Source organism: Acanthaster planci, linkage group LG11, assembly GCF_054643075.1.
Source record: "Acanthaster planci isolate LZ-2023a linkage group LG11, COTS_SCS, whole genome shotgun sequence".
Taxonomy (NCBI): Eukaryota; Metazoa; Echinodermata; class Asteroidea; order Valvatida; family Acanthasteridae; genus Acanthaster; species Acanthaster planci.
The window spans coordinates 9,731,834-9,746,331 of NC_141787.1; the positions used below are offsets into that span (position 1 = coordinate 9,731,834).

At 41.0% G+C, this 14,498-nt stretch overlaps 1 protein-coding gene across 3 annotated transcripts in view; it reads left to right on the top strand.

Annotated features, from left to right (window-relative positions):
• The window catches only part of LOC110989123 (uncharacterized), a 47,321-nt gene that overhangs the window by 27,640 nt on the left and 5,183 nt on the right, over positions 1–14,498 (top strand). For all 3 annotated transcript variants that reach the window (XM_087143316.1, XM_087143315.1, XM_087143317.1), the window contains 20 exons: positions 133–411; positions 1,568–1,675; positions 2,105–2,209; positions 2,335–2,598; positions 3,201–3,443; positions 3,703–3,767; positions 4,680–4,769; positions 4,949–5,116; positions 5,640–5,795; positions 6,137–6,596; positions 6,936–7,115; positions 7,520–7,630; positions 7,857–8,083; positions 8,296–8,374; positions 8,648–8,812; positions 8,967–9,083; positions 9,310–9,570; positions 10,393–10,542; positions 10,813–10,994; positions 12,713–12,893. In XM_087143316.1, the coding sequence (XP_086999442.1) occupies positions 133–411; positions 1,568–1,675; positions 2,105–2,209; positions 2,335–2,598; positions 3,201–3,443; positions 3,703–3,767; positions 4,680–4,769; positions 4,949–5,116; positions 5,640–5,795; positions 6,137–6,596; positions 6,936–7,115; positions 7,520–7,630; positions 7,857–8,083; positions 8,296–8,374; positions 8,648–8,812; positions 8,967–9,083; positions 9,310–9,570; positions 10,393–10,542; positions 10,813–10,994; positions 12,713–12,893 (3,591 nt within the window). The remainder of the gene's footprint in view (positions 1–132; positions 412–1,567; positions 1,676–2,104; positions 2,210–2,334; positions 2,599–3,200; positions 3,444–3,702; positions 3,768–4,679; positions 4,770–4,948; positions 5,117–5,639; positions 5,796–6,136; positions 6,597–6,935; positions 7,116–7,519; positions 7,631–7,856; positions 8,084–8,295; positions 8,375–8,647; positions 8,813–8,966; positions 9,084–9,309; positions 9,571–10,392; positions 10,543–10,812; positions 10,995–12,712; positions 12,894–14,498) is intronic.

The following is a 14,498-nucleotide window of genomic DNA, read 5'->3' on the forward strand; positions in this document are numbered from 1 at the left end:
GTGTCGGGCCATAATTCAGACTGGAGATTTAGTCAGCAAATACACCGAGCATGATACATCCCAGACATGCATGACTATACGGGTACAAAGGGATTCTGTGATAGTCATACCTTTACTTCCCTGTCACTTAAGATGTTGAGGCTCCGGACATATCATGCATCGGCAATCTGACCGCGTTCTTGGACTGCCACAAGAACTACTCATCCGTCTCACTTCCTGGTGTCGACGACGTACATGACAACTCTGGAGAATACACCGTCACTGTTGTCATCGAAGACACTTCATATGAGGTAGGCAACACCGTCACTTTTGACCAAGTGTCGTCCCCACACAGAGTACGCTACACCGCGACCGACAAGTCAGCAAATAGTGCAACCTGTGATGTGTTCGTTCATGTTTCCTCTGCAAATGGTAAGTGTCTATTTGAGAAAATAGTGCCCCCACCAAAAATAAACCAAACTGAGATAACAAATATGCAAGCAGTTTCAAAGTTCAAAAAGTTAATGTCAACTGGCAGCATTTGTAACCTATTGTTTTTTAAGAGGACACTCTTATGAGTCTTTTCATAATAATGATTTTAATTTCAACTTGTCATAAATTCCTCGTGGGCAACCAGTGTACTGTTTTGGAAGAACAAAATGTGTTTTTCCTTTAAAAGCTATGAGGCTTTGCGTGGCCACCTTGCAGACCAGTTGTTTTGCTCCGCATTGAGCCCACCCTTATTGTGCATACTTTGTGAACTGGTCTGCAAGATGGCAACCATGAACACTTTCTACTAGTGTGGTACTGTGTCCAACAAACGAGTTTATGTCCACCAGATAGTGGCGTAACTAGGAGGACCTGGGCCGTACACATCTTTTTCAAGGGGACTTGCACAATTATATAAAAGCAACGGAGGTTTCAAATGGGGGCACTCAGGTGCACAGGCATCCGCTAGCTGGCGGGGATGGGGGCAAGTGGCCCATTGTGCCCCCCCCACCCCGCGCCACTAAGCATGTTTGTTTATTAATACTAAACAACTGTTCAAAACTGCGTGTGTGTTTTTTCTTACTTTTGCGATCCAATGCATGGTCCAAATGGATCTTTTGCTCCCAACTTCTCCACTTTTAAGGGGGTAAGATTATAGAAATGAAACAAGCTCCCCGTGACAAGCAGACTTGTACGCTTCTCTGGTGCGTTGCGTACACGGTGTGTTCATGCGTTCCACTTTCACGGACACAAAAGTCGACTCTTTTAACGTGTGCACGTGTGTGTTGCGTGATCTGCCTTCAAAGTCGCCATTTTAATGGATAGACAACGCTTGGCGCAAGTGTCGGCATGCATATTGAAATTTACTTTTAGTTTTGAATGTGACCCACGCTGAAGGTTTTTTTTACGTCACCGGAATAGTCTCTTCTTTTTCGTGAATGACTATTTACCTTTCCAGCTTACATGGGGAGGTGCTTTGGTGTTGAAACTTTCATCAATTCTCCAAGCCCTGGTCTAATAGGTACTTGAAATTTATTAGGAAATAGTTGAATACTAAATGTTAGCTAAAACTTATTTGGTATGTTTATTTTGTTATCAGACGGTCAGTTTTGTTCAGCTACCGGTAGTCCAACCAACTGCATATGTTCTTCGAACCAGCAGGGACATTGCACCTGCTCTGCTGGCTACTGCGGACATGACTGCTCTCGTAAGTCCTTTTTTCTTATTGTTCATTAGTTTGTTTTTGTTTTACCCGGCGTTTTCTAACCGAATGCCAAATATTGTATGCAATTTTTAAAAAGCAATCTTGTGAATGATATGGCTTTCATGGAAGGCAGTAATGATGTTTGTGAAGTCTGAGTTGGTTACACAGTCTGTTCCATCACAATCTATCATCGAGCTAGCAGGCACTAGTACTTTGCATAATTCTTTGAACTTGTGAAACTGGTAGTATTAACTTGTGCAAGCAAATGACACACCGAGAACTACAGGGCACCAACCATATTTCAAAAATACTAGAAGTTAGCTTTGACATATGAACTCCCCTTTTGTACTGGAATAAACGTTTAAAATCTTAGACCTAACAACGTCATTCCATAGCAAGTTTGATTGAAGTCATTATTTCCAACCGAAACAGAAAACAATGAGGGAACAGCCTGCAGTGGACCTGGTAAACCCTTTCAGAACTGCAAAGACGTCAACCAATGCAACACTAGCTTTACGGGTCCACAGTGTGAGGAATGTAAGTTGAAAACTGACGAGAAACATGATTATAAGGAGTGAACTTTCTTGATTTCGAGTAACAGTTACCTGGCATTTTGTGGCTGTTTTATTTGGGGTGAGCTACTCGTTTTATTCTTCAAACAGCTAACGCAGCAACAAACTGTCCGGAAGTTTCCAACCAGTGTCTGCAAGGCGAAACCTCCGTGGAAATCTCGTGGACTGAAGTCAAAGCTGTTGAGCCGTCCGGTGACCCAATCTCTCCTGCTGCCATCACTTGCAAGGACATCGACGGAGCTACCATCGGGCTCACGGGAGGCGTTTTTGGGTTGGGGAAGCACGAAGTTGTTTGTTCGTCAAAAACAGATACCGGTGTCGTCCCACAATGCTTGATTTCCTTCATGGTTTCGGGTAAAAATGCGCTTGGTTATTCTATTCTGTTTAAAGTCACGTTTTGAGTGCCAAGCTGGGAAAAGCTTTAAGAAATAGTATAGTTTACACTTGCTGTATTTATACCCGACAGGATCCTGGCTTTCCAAGAAGGATGGTTTAAAATTCGGAAGTCATGGAATGCATGGAAGTTGTTTTGAAGGCCAAGTCCAATTTAACAAGGAGTTTGTGGATCATTTATTGTTCCAATTTTCGCAGAATTTAGATGAATACAATGCGAGTTTTCATCAAGAAATATTAGCTCAAACTCATTAGATTTTCAACTCCTGCACTACCGGTACTTGTTTTTTTATCTATTTATTTTTTTATAAGAAATATGCAATTAGAAATTGGAGTTAAAACGGCATTGTCGATTTTAGTGCACCAGCCTTGAAAAACTGTCTGTAGGATCGTGCTGTGTCATATTTGAGGGCGGAGGCAAAATGTCATCTCGTCACACCTGATGGCATAAATCTCATTTTGCAAAATGTTAGACTTAAGGAACTGCAATCCTGTGCCGCTGCCCCAATATCTGTGCTCTCCCTTCATCATTCAAATGATTGTATTCTCCTTTTTGCATGCAGAATATCCGTTTATTAAGTTGTCGGCAGTAGGCAACCAGTGCACTGATCCAGGGAAACCAACCTCAACGGTGACATGGAATGTAGTAACAACTGGGGACGATGTAGTGATCGCCTGTACAGGAAATGGGACTAACATCGGACCAACGGGAGGTGTCTTCGGAGTAGGATCTCACGTAGTATCTTGCATTGCTACTAACTCGGGCGGCTGTGCAAGATCGAGGGCATTCGGTTTCGATGTTCTTGGTGAGTAGGCCTATTGCTGAGACTGGCTAATGAAAACTTGGTATGACTACTGAATACCTTAAGTGTCTTGTACCTGGATCGAAGGGAAAAAGCAGAATAACGATAAGAAAGCAGAATGACCAACTTACGTTGACTTAATTCATCCATTTGAGCCTTTGCTGTGGACTTCCATTCCGTTGACAAACATGCATCTCTTCTCGTGAAAAAAAAAAACTCTAGTGAGTTCTTTCTGAAAACAATTCTCCGTGTGTGTTTCTAGCTGGGAATATCCTTCCGTTCGGAGTTGAGGTGGGCGATTTTCTGCTATCCCAGGCAATGCAAGAGGTAGGCGATATCTGCACCTATGACAAGAAATTTGTTTCTCATCTAGTCACACACATTGTATGGCAATTAGACAACTGGTGGAACCAGAAGGGACGCTAGGTGTAAGTTTCCCGCCAAAGAATATGTTTATTTGTTTGTTATCTTCGGGGGTTGGTGTACTCAGAATAAAGATACTTGGCATCCTTCATGAGATCTCTTACACCTTTACGGAGTAAAAGACAATTGACCATCGTTAAAAACTGTAAACATGGCTGCATTATTGCCTTAGACATATTGTATGGCAACCAGGATCCATCACTCTGACTCAAACAAGATTGCAAAGAGTATTTCACTTTAAACTTCATACTGCATTGTTTCAGATTGTGAGAAAGCGATTGGAATCCTGATAGGTTGCCTTTGCCGAGATGGGGATAGGTAGACTCATCTGAATTATGTACACGCGATTTTGAACAGCTAAGTGTATGTGTTGAAAAAGAAGTAATTACGGATTCTTTTCTATCAAGGTTTCGTTTTGGGCGTTGAGATCCCTAATAGCCCCGTCAAACAGAGCATTGTATCGTGCAATGGGCTTATTCCAGCGATTGACCCATAAGCATTTCCTGTTCTTTTTGGCATGGTTGTCGAGGGAGCATATGTCCCACTGTGGAAAGATCAGAGGGAAAACAGAATGAGAAAAGTGATAAAAAGGGAAGGAAAAAACTAATTTTACCTGTAATAAAATCAACAGTGTTCTCACTCCGTTTCTGATGAGTATTTTGCCCCTCCCCCCGGAAATTTCCCCCTTGAAAAAACGGTGGATTGTCTCCAACCCGGAAAATAATCCTGGCAATGTCCATGCTTCTGAACACTAATTTTTTTCACACTCATACATACTCAACTGAAGTGAAATCTTTTTTTTCTTTGTTTCAACAGAAGCAGCAGTCAAAGAAGGATTTGATATCACCAACAATTTATCCACCAAATTTCTTTCCCTTCTGCGATGAACTGTATGAGACAATCTACGTAAGAGCAGTTTCTTTTTGTTGATCAATTACTGGGTGTTGTTCCTTGTTATTTCAAAAACCCTACTTCTTTTAGGGTAATCGGAATGTGCATAATGCCTTGAACGCCAGCTTTCCTAAATTAAGGTTATGATGTTGAACTTTTCTTGTTTTGTTTTCTTTTTTATTTCTCGTTTACAGTTCACCGACAATGGTGTAATCGCTCTGTCAAATAATAAAAGCCTTGATAAGTGGGCGTTTCCTGGAGCCAAATATTTGAAGTTTCCCGATGGTTTGAAACTGATAGCACCGTTTTGGGCTGATGTCAAGGCCGATGCATTCACTGTCGAAAAGAATGTTTTCTGGCAGGTACTTTAGAAACAAGTTTCTGTTACAGCATTATTTAATGTCAAATTGCATACATATACTGATTCCCCATGCTTGAACATGGACTTTATCTCATATAGTGCATAATCAGTGAAAGGTTTCCAACCTCGAAGGAGAAATGAATGTCCAGACAGTGTAAAACAGGGTGACAGGTTAATGCGGGAACCCTGGCGTAAATAACGATGACATGGGTTGCGTTTTACTTGCATTTCACAGCGTAATACTCAAGCAATTGCATTTAAAATATTCGCAGTATTTTTCAATAGGAGATGATTGGTATTAATGCACATGTGTTTCAAATGTATATCTTTCAAAGGAGAAAAAATCCAATCCGTTAACTGACGTTTTCTACCATGGTATTTACAAGAAATAACTTTCGAACTGGGATTGAAGCGTAAACCGGAATGAGAAAAATGGCAGGGGTTAAAACAGACGCTCTTAAACTTTCTCAAAACTACTTTAGAAATAAGACAAATTACATTAGCTTTCTTCAATTTTCTCCCAGGTTTATAACCAGTACGATTCCAACGGTAACCAGGATACATTAAATGCCATCAGGGACATCATGTCATCACACATTGAAGTTGGGAATGGTACCGGACTCGCCTACTGGGCGCTAGTTATTACGTGGAGTAACGTTCCACCCAACTCGAAAGCAACGGTACGTTTGAATCTTCATGTGACAAAATCCACATGGTCGTCTCGACTGCCTCATAACATAATATTCACATACGAAAAAAATGTCAAATGTCAGATCAATCTTTTGTTAATACCACGACCGTCTTTCCACTCGCTAGCAATCAAGCAACCTGGTTTGCAGGTTTTTAAGTGGAAAGCAAAACAAAGGAAACTGGGCCTACTGTAAATACAGTAAACACAAAACTCAACAACTGACAGGCTGAGGAAAGTTAAGCCTAATCTCAGTGGACTGATTTTACATTATATTTAGGAATACCTAAGTAGATTTGTATGTCTGTGTGCATGATTTCATGTTACTTTCAGGGTACAAACACATTTCAAGTCGTGCTACTGACAGACTCTATCCACAGCTATGCGATGTTTAACTACGATCCTTGCAATATGAACTGGGACACCGTCTTCCTTCCCAATAAAAATGTCATATTGGGCTACACGTGTGGAGTGTCTGACCAGAGCGTGTACGTAGATGTTCCTGAACATTTGCTCTTCCGTCCGGGCAGCATCGTCGGGAATTCTGGTCAGAGGGGCCGCTGGGTGTTCCAGCTGGACAGCCACTCCAAGGAGTTTGTCAACCCTCGATTATACTGCCACAACTGGTACAGTCGTCAGGCTCCCTACCCAATTTTTGATGTCTACTACCCGCCGTTTGCTAACACGTGCCCCTGCAGTCTGGGAATGGCTCGGTTCGACTGGCGATTCCGTAGGATGACGCATCGTTACTGTGTTCTACCGGGAGACGTTTGGGATTTCTTTCAAGATACAAGTCAGTTTAGTCATAAGATAAATTAATCTTTCAGATATCATGATAACGAATTCGTTTTGATTGTTTAACTCAAAAAGGAATGCCAAATAACGTGTTATGGATTGTTCCTATATTTTGGAACGTTGTAGGTAATACTCTCTCCCTCTGCGAATTAAGTAGGACTTTATTGAAAGAAAAACAAAGAAGGGACCTTTCTTCAATTTGCCAATAGCAAGAAAGGATTAGCAAGGTCTTATTATGTTTGGCTACTTCTCTTCGGAGTTATCAACTAAAGTCGTGTTAGGGTTTTGTAGTTAGTTCACATAATAGTTTTCATATGTTTCCATTACCTTTTGATAGCTGTTGCTTGCTATGTGAGACTTTATCAAGCCCCTGGAACCCCCGGCCCACAATGCTGCTACAAGAGATCAACCGGCGATCTTCTTTACGACGTGAGGAATCCGAGAGTTGCTTCAGTCTTTGAGAGGTTCCCCTTCAGTCCAGTGTTCTACACCCCCGATGTGTTTCAAAAGTGGTACGGTAAGTTGACACGCCTGATTTAATTGGCCTTTCTCCTGTTTAATAGCTGTTACAGTCGGGGCATGTCTTGTTCAGGATTAGATTCACTTCCGGTGCATATTTATATACAAGGAGGGAAATTACACCCACTTCATTCTTCGTTATTGTGCGTATCCTACATGCATATGACTCATTTCTTCAATGGTTTATTGGCCTATTTGACTCGAATTAGGCAGTTCTGTAGTCATCATCTGTGTAGCAATTGTAAGTGATAAAGAGGGTTTTACATACTTTACTCTCAGATTCTACTATCAAAACGTGCTGTTTTGAAGATAAACAAATCGACAGCATGCGGTGTGGGACACGCCTTAATTCACGTCTCAACTAGCAAGGTAGTTCCTTTTTAATGATTCGTTTATTTGCAGATGAAGAAGTGATCTCCCGCTACCACTGCTGTGAAAAGTCCACCCTGTGTCCCCTTTATATTGAATGGCGCCCTCTCATGACTTGCTCCCACTACATACCACCCTTCTGGGGTAAGAAATTCAAGAAGCAATTTTTTCGTTTTCATAAAAAATTGCAGTTTTAGAAAATAAAATGGATTTTAACAGAACATTTGTAGAGTGTTATTATTAATATTTACAACGGTAGAAATACCATGCTTGGTTAATTCAAAAGACGAATCAGTGTTCCGTTTGTTTAAAAACACAGTGTAACCTGGCGTTATTTTATGGCCACTTTTTTTTAAATCTAAAATCCAAGGTTGGTTCTGGGGAGATCCACACGTGCGAACTCTCGACGGTCTGGACTACACCTTCAATGGCCTGGGTGAATACACACTGGTCCTCATTGAAGACCCAGACAGAGGCAAGAGAATCTTTGAACTGCAAGGCCGAACACAGAGAGTGTACGACCCCAAAACAGAGGACTTGACAAATGCAACCTCATACAGTGGCTTTGCAGCGTTGGACGCTGAGAGCGGTGCAAGGGTTTGTATTCGGAGGAGATTGTTAAATGATGGAGCTTTAGACACAGCACAATTACAAAAAAATTAAACACCCCAAAAAATAGCAAATAAAGTTCGAAGGTTTTGAGCTGCACTTGCATTAGATTATCCAGCTTAGATAAAAGTTCTGTTTTATTTACGTTTAAAATTGGCTTGGCGGTAGGAAATGACTTTTTCCCTTATTTATCGACTCAGCTTGAATTGAAATTGAGCAACGATGGATATGATTTGATAACAACTGTTAATGGAAGCGTGGTTCAACCTACAGTTGAAGGTAATTTAAAGGAACCCTTTGTTCACCTAATGATTCAAAAACTTTAAAATCCATTTTCAAAATGATCTTCAAATACTCATAGCTTTGTCAGCCTGCATTTATTAACTTTCCTAAAGGAACAGCTAATTATTTAATTTGTGTACCAGAGATATTTGTTTCATCTTCCCTGTTTTGTATGGAAACGCTTGTTTGCATCTTATTAAAGTTGCCGTAAATGCTCTACAAAATTATTTACTAAAGAAAGCTTAATGATTAATTGGCCTTATATTTCAGGGTTAGTGTTTGATGGTTTAACGGTCAAAAAGGAAGAGGACCCTCCCAAGCTGCAAGCAATATTCGCTTCGGACGTTCAATTTTCCGTTGGAGTCAACAACAGTTTTGTAGATGTAACTGTTCAGCTGAGCCAAAGCTACAAAGGGAAAACGAAAGGCTTACTCGGTGGGTATTTAACCAAATATAGTTCATCCTACAGCAGTTGAATCAACGTTCACAAGTCTCATACGAGATAGGAGAATGTACATGCATCTTAAGTAACAAAGAAGAATGAAGAATTCAGTTAATTGGTTTTTCATTTTTGCCGGTTTTCCATCAGGTGTTTGGGATGGCAACACTACCAACGACGTCCTAAGGCGTGACGGTACATTCCAGCAACCGACCGGTACTGATGGAAAGATGCTTGAGGAGGACTACTTTAAATTTGGCGAAACCTGTAAGTGACGTAATTAAACATATCTTTTCGATTAAATCTACCTGAAGAAGATCTCAACATCTGTATAAACCCGCTTTTAACTCTATTCATGTAAAGCGTTTGTACGCTAGTTAATAATATTCCATCACTGTAGTTTGAAAACGCCCTTGAATAACACGATGTACTACATTTACAAAAGTTAAGTACTAACTAATGTTTTGATACATTTGTCAATGAAATACTGCAGGGCGTATTACCACCAACAATTCCTACTTCTACTACTTGGCACCCAATGAGAGCTGGGACAACATGAATGACTTAACCTTCCGGCCAATATTCCTGGACGATCTGCTAGCTAGCGTGGACGAAGAGCAACGCCAAAAGATAATTGCCATCTGCGGGGAAAACAAGGAATGTCAGTACGACGCGTTGGTACTGAATGATACGACCGTTGGAATGGCCACACTGGAACTCAATGAAAAGAACACCGAAGATTTGGTATCAGCGAGTAAGCATGTTGCAGTATATTCAATTAATTGGTACATGAGTGAAACCATCTCTTTTATCAATGACCTGATTCTTTAATTGTTTAGGAGGAAACCGAACCTGGGTGGAAAGTGGGCCAAGGGGTGTATGCATAAACCTATCTGGGACTCGAAGCAGTCAGCATCGATTATTTTTTTCTTGAAGAATGTCTGTGCCCATAAATTTGTAAATGAATGATTAAAGCATACCCTACGTCACATCATATGAAAAAGGCTCCATTTCCAGACTGCAAAAGGTGAATGCGATTGGAGAATGTCAATCGGACGAATAGGCCTACACTTCAAAGCCTTCCTTTTTGTTCGATGTGTGCAAAATGGGTTCTTCGAAATTGTCCTTTTCTGGCAATTATCAAATGGGTTTATTTCAAATCGCCACTTTCTGGAAATATGTTCACTTCATGATCAATAAAGAAGAAGCAGGCTCAATGTTTAAACGAATAAATAGTTAAGATTTGGACGAGAAGTACTTTGATTATTGTTCCAATGATAATACAGTAATATCCAGCCTTACTAGCAGCAGTTACTCGAGTTGTAAATATGGAAACGATGTATCCAATTCTTCGGAATGAAACAGTAATGTGAGTATACGTCAACCCAGTGACTCTCATTCTTTATGACAACGGCTCCCTACCCTAAAAGAGACGTTACAATACATTGGTTTAAAAAGCTTTCAGCTTAGCCTTTTTATTTGACGAATGTGAGAGACCTACGTCACCAATGTCAGAATACCATAATACTAAGTACTTATGCCGAACTTCTCAAATAAAGAGTTATTGTTTTCTCAGCTAACTACCCCCCAAAACTGACAACATCTGAAACCATTGATGCCACTGTGGGACAGACACTCACGCTACAGTTAGGAGCTACTGATCCTGATGGTGACCAGGTTGCATTCCATTTACTAGAGGAGATTGACAATGCTGTACTCACAGCAGGTTGGTAAAACTAACAGATATATTGCTTGCAGACCCCGTTATCAATCACCAGGTACCCTTCGGCTTCTCCTAAATGTTGTATGGACGTGTGACACTAGCAAAATATTGCAGAATTTGAATAACACTGGTTGGATTTCTTGATTTAAAGCTAACAGAGGTTTCATTGACAGTGTCAAAGTACTGCTTTTAAAACTCTGTAACAATTTCGAATTTTGTATTGATATATTATACGCGTACTAATGCAGTATAGTTTAACATCATCTATTGTAGATGGCCATTTCACATGGCAACCATTTAACACGTCAAAGGTCAGGGTCGGTTTCCTAGCAACGGATGGTAGGTCTAATTCTACACTGGAGCCAATCGTCAATCTTTGTGACTGCAAGAATGGCGGAACTTGCCTTCCAGATCAGTATGCTGCTGGTACAAACCTCATTCGTGACCGCTTTGGCGTAAGTACAACCACAGTAACTGCTGTTTGTGCAAGGCCGGCCCTATTGGGCCTGCAAGTGGGAGCCTTAGTGATACTGTACAGTGGCGGTCCAGTTCTTCTGCAGTTGTCAGGAGGGTGAAGATCCGTCCGCCAATTAAGGATAGGAGGCGCAAAACCAGCCCAAAATGGACGCGAGGCGACGTCAGCTTGATTCCCTTCGATTTATTCCCGGGTGTCAATCAGCAATGAAATTGTAACCAAACAGAAGCCAAGAAAAAAACCTAGAGAAAGACAGAGGACACACTATTAATGAGTGATGGCTTACATCGTAATAAACGTTACATTCGCTATGTCCATGATAAATGCACACTACGAAATGTCTCTGTACAATCATAAATTCCCTCACCCTGACGTCTAAAAGTTTGCCCAAATTGGTATGGACTCTAGGAGCCAACGGAAATTTAGGGCTTAGGTTATCCCACAACTTAGAAGCCATGTTGCTGTGATCGACTGCCAGCCCACCTAGGTGCAGGTCTCTAGCGTGGGAACTATCACTGAGAAAATCCCAGAAACTTCTCAGGTCCCGCCAAAATGTAATACAGTGTAAGCAACTTCTGGCCGAAAGGCGTGGCTTAGAGATGATAATTTAAGTCTGCACACGGCAAGGGACGCTCATACTCACGCATTGATCTCGTGCCAGAGACCAGCAGGTCAGAGTTCATATTTGCATCAAAAGTAATTATATCACCGGGGAAACCCCAGATCCCTACAATACCAAGAAAAGATGTGCAAACGCCACCGGCTTTGGAAAGTTCGAAAGGTGGGACTGGCGTTTGGTTAGAGGCGGAGGTGTATACATACAGGTATTTAGCTCCCCGCTTTGAACAATCAACGGATTCATTTAACTGTTTGTAGCGTTGGCCCTTGAGTCTTTTGCTTTATTTTCCCTTTGTTTTCTGTATCTTGATTTTCTTTCTCGATGGAAGATTATACATAGTCAAAATGAAGGGAGTGTATTCCCTCCCTTGGGATTGTGTTTATATGCTACATATCACACTACATGAATCAGATACAGTAGGTCTCGTAACTTCCAAGGTTACGAAAGGAGCACTGCACTCAAATTTCAGGGAAACAATTATTCAAAACCGGTGGCGTCTTGTCAAGCAAACTGTCAGAAATGTTAAATCCAGAAAAGCAAAACTGAAGTGTTGGAATCGGATTCATCGAAGGGGCCGGGTAGCTCAAATTAGTCACTCCTTGGCTGTTCCACCACAAACCATTTAAACAGATAAGTGACTGCAAGCGGCTCCAATACTAAAGCACATACGATCTTGGTTCCATACATGTAACAGATTGTTATCGACTTTCTCGAAAAAACTTGAGACCACGTGAAAAGCGCCTTTTATGTGTTTTACTTTACTTGTTTTGATTGGAAGAATTAATTCTCTTTGTCACGTTTAAAAAGAAAAGGAATATGCAGACAATTCGATCAGGTTTTCCGTCTGAGGTAAAACGAATCAGTTTATTTTCAGAGCACATGAGCCAGTCTGACTTCAGTTAAGATCTGGATCTTATGAATTTGCAAATCCCCACGTAAATGATTCGTGATAATCCTAAACTGACCATTTAGTGTCTTTTCCAAGAATTTAAGAGCCAGCAAAACCATTTTTTTGTTTTTTTGTTTGTAGTTTTCGTTTTATTGTCATCTCAGTTGCTATATTTCTCGATGTTCCTCAGGTTTTGTTGTGCAAATGTGAGCCAGGATGGAGCGGTGAGTTCTGCAAAGTGGACTATGACGCATGCGCAGACAGCCCGTGTTTCCTGGGCGTGAAATGCCAGGATGAGGCACCACCGTCTTTGAACAGCACCTGTGGACCTTGTCCTGAGGGATTGGAGGGCGATGGAAAAACCTGTACAGGTAGTTCACTTACATTTGAAGCTACACCCCGCAATTACTCTGGCCGATTTACGTCATAGCGTGCAACTTCGGGGGGAGATATCAGTTTCGTAGTGCATTTCGAGAAACGGTTGGTATCCACGGTTACGGTGTAACGGTTTTGACGGACACTGAAAAGTTTCAAACGTGTATGATTAAACATGAAATGCATATGAGTTGTTATGCTTCATAATATTGACTGGAATAACAAGGTCTAGATGCATTTGTGTTTGTGTGATACAGCTACCATGCAGAAGAAACCTTTATTAGTAATGTAATACCGTATGCCATGCAGGCGACAACCTGAGCCTCTCTGTGCCAAGACCTGAACGTGGCACTAGTAGTGGGGGGGAACTGTTTGGTACACTTTGACCTTTGACCTAAAATAGAAAAGGTCATTAATATGCAAGAGTATAACAACAATATGATATTGATATGAATAGGAATGACGTGTAGGGTGAAACATTTCAGTACAGAATGACCTTTGGTAAGGGATAGGAATAAGGTCAGAAAGTCTGGCACAGGTTGATCCTGGTGTATGGGATAAAATAGGGGTAAGGCATAGCACGGGGTAAAACCTTTTTGTACAGTTTGACCTTGCTTATGAAATTATGGCACTACATGGTAAAACAGGATGATTCATATAGTGTGTGATGGTATACTGACTGGCCCACCAGGCAATCCTAAGGTAATCAAGGATAGGAAGCGATAATCCCTACACAATAGACAATTCATATCGCCGATTAATGAGAGGGATAATCCCTAGATAATGGCTGTATGTAGTGGCTGAGCTGTGTCGGCAGACTATTGTGTTAATGATTACATTGTGTACGTTGGAAGTGAGCGTTGGTCTGACTTAACCTTTGGACACTAAGGAAGAGAGGGCGCCCACATGCTAGCGGTCTTGGTTTGGCCTACTATGGCTACCGAGATTTGATCGATACGGGAAGAAGACTCTGTTATCCCTAGCTGAATTTTTTAATCCTTTGAACTAGAGTGCTTTACGTCCCATTACCCTGTATATGTATACGTTTCACAAATTCAGTCAGAGCGGAGCGTTAATGTTGTTCTTTATTGCGGAACCTAAATGTAAAATACAGCATTGTGTAAAATTAAGAATTCTGGGGGTGGCATGACGTCAGTTGGGGATTTTTAATACGTAGCAAAGGGGTAAATTTATTCGTCGTGCTGTGGAATATTGTGCAGAAGTTCCGGCCAATATCCGACCTGAAAATTATTATTCGATACTTATACCGATAAGTATAACACAAAACAAATTCGGTGGACTTCACATATTGGTTTCTGATAGGTGTGTACTGGTGCCGTTTTATTTGCCGTTGTTCATCATTGATTTTTTAGAATAATTATCTTAGTAATTTTAAGAATTACTACAAGGGTGATTACCGGAAGTTTGTTAACTTTGAAATCAGAGTTATTACATGTAATCATTATTTTTGGAACCATTTGTCTCTACAGACTGTTATCTTTTAGGCATGCTCCTCTTCGTCATGAAACAGTCCGGCAAATTTTTCAGCATGTTTAGGCAAAACTCTTTTCGAGGCTTTGTTCACGTTCATGCCTTTATCA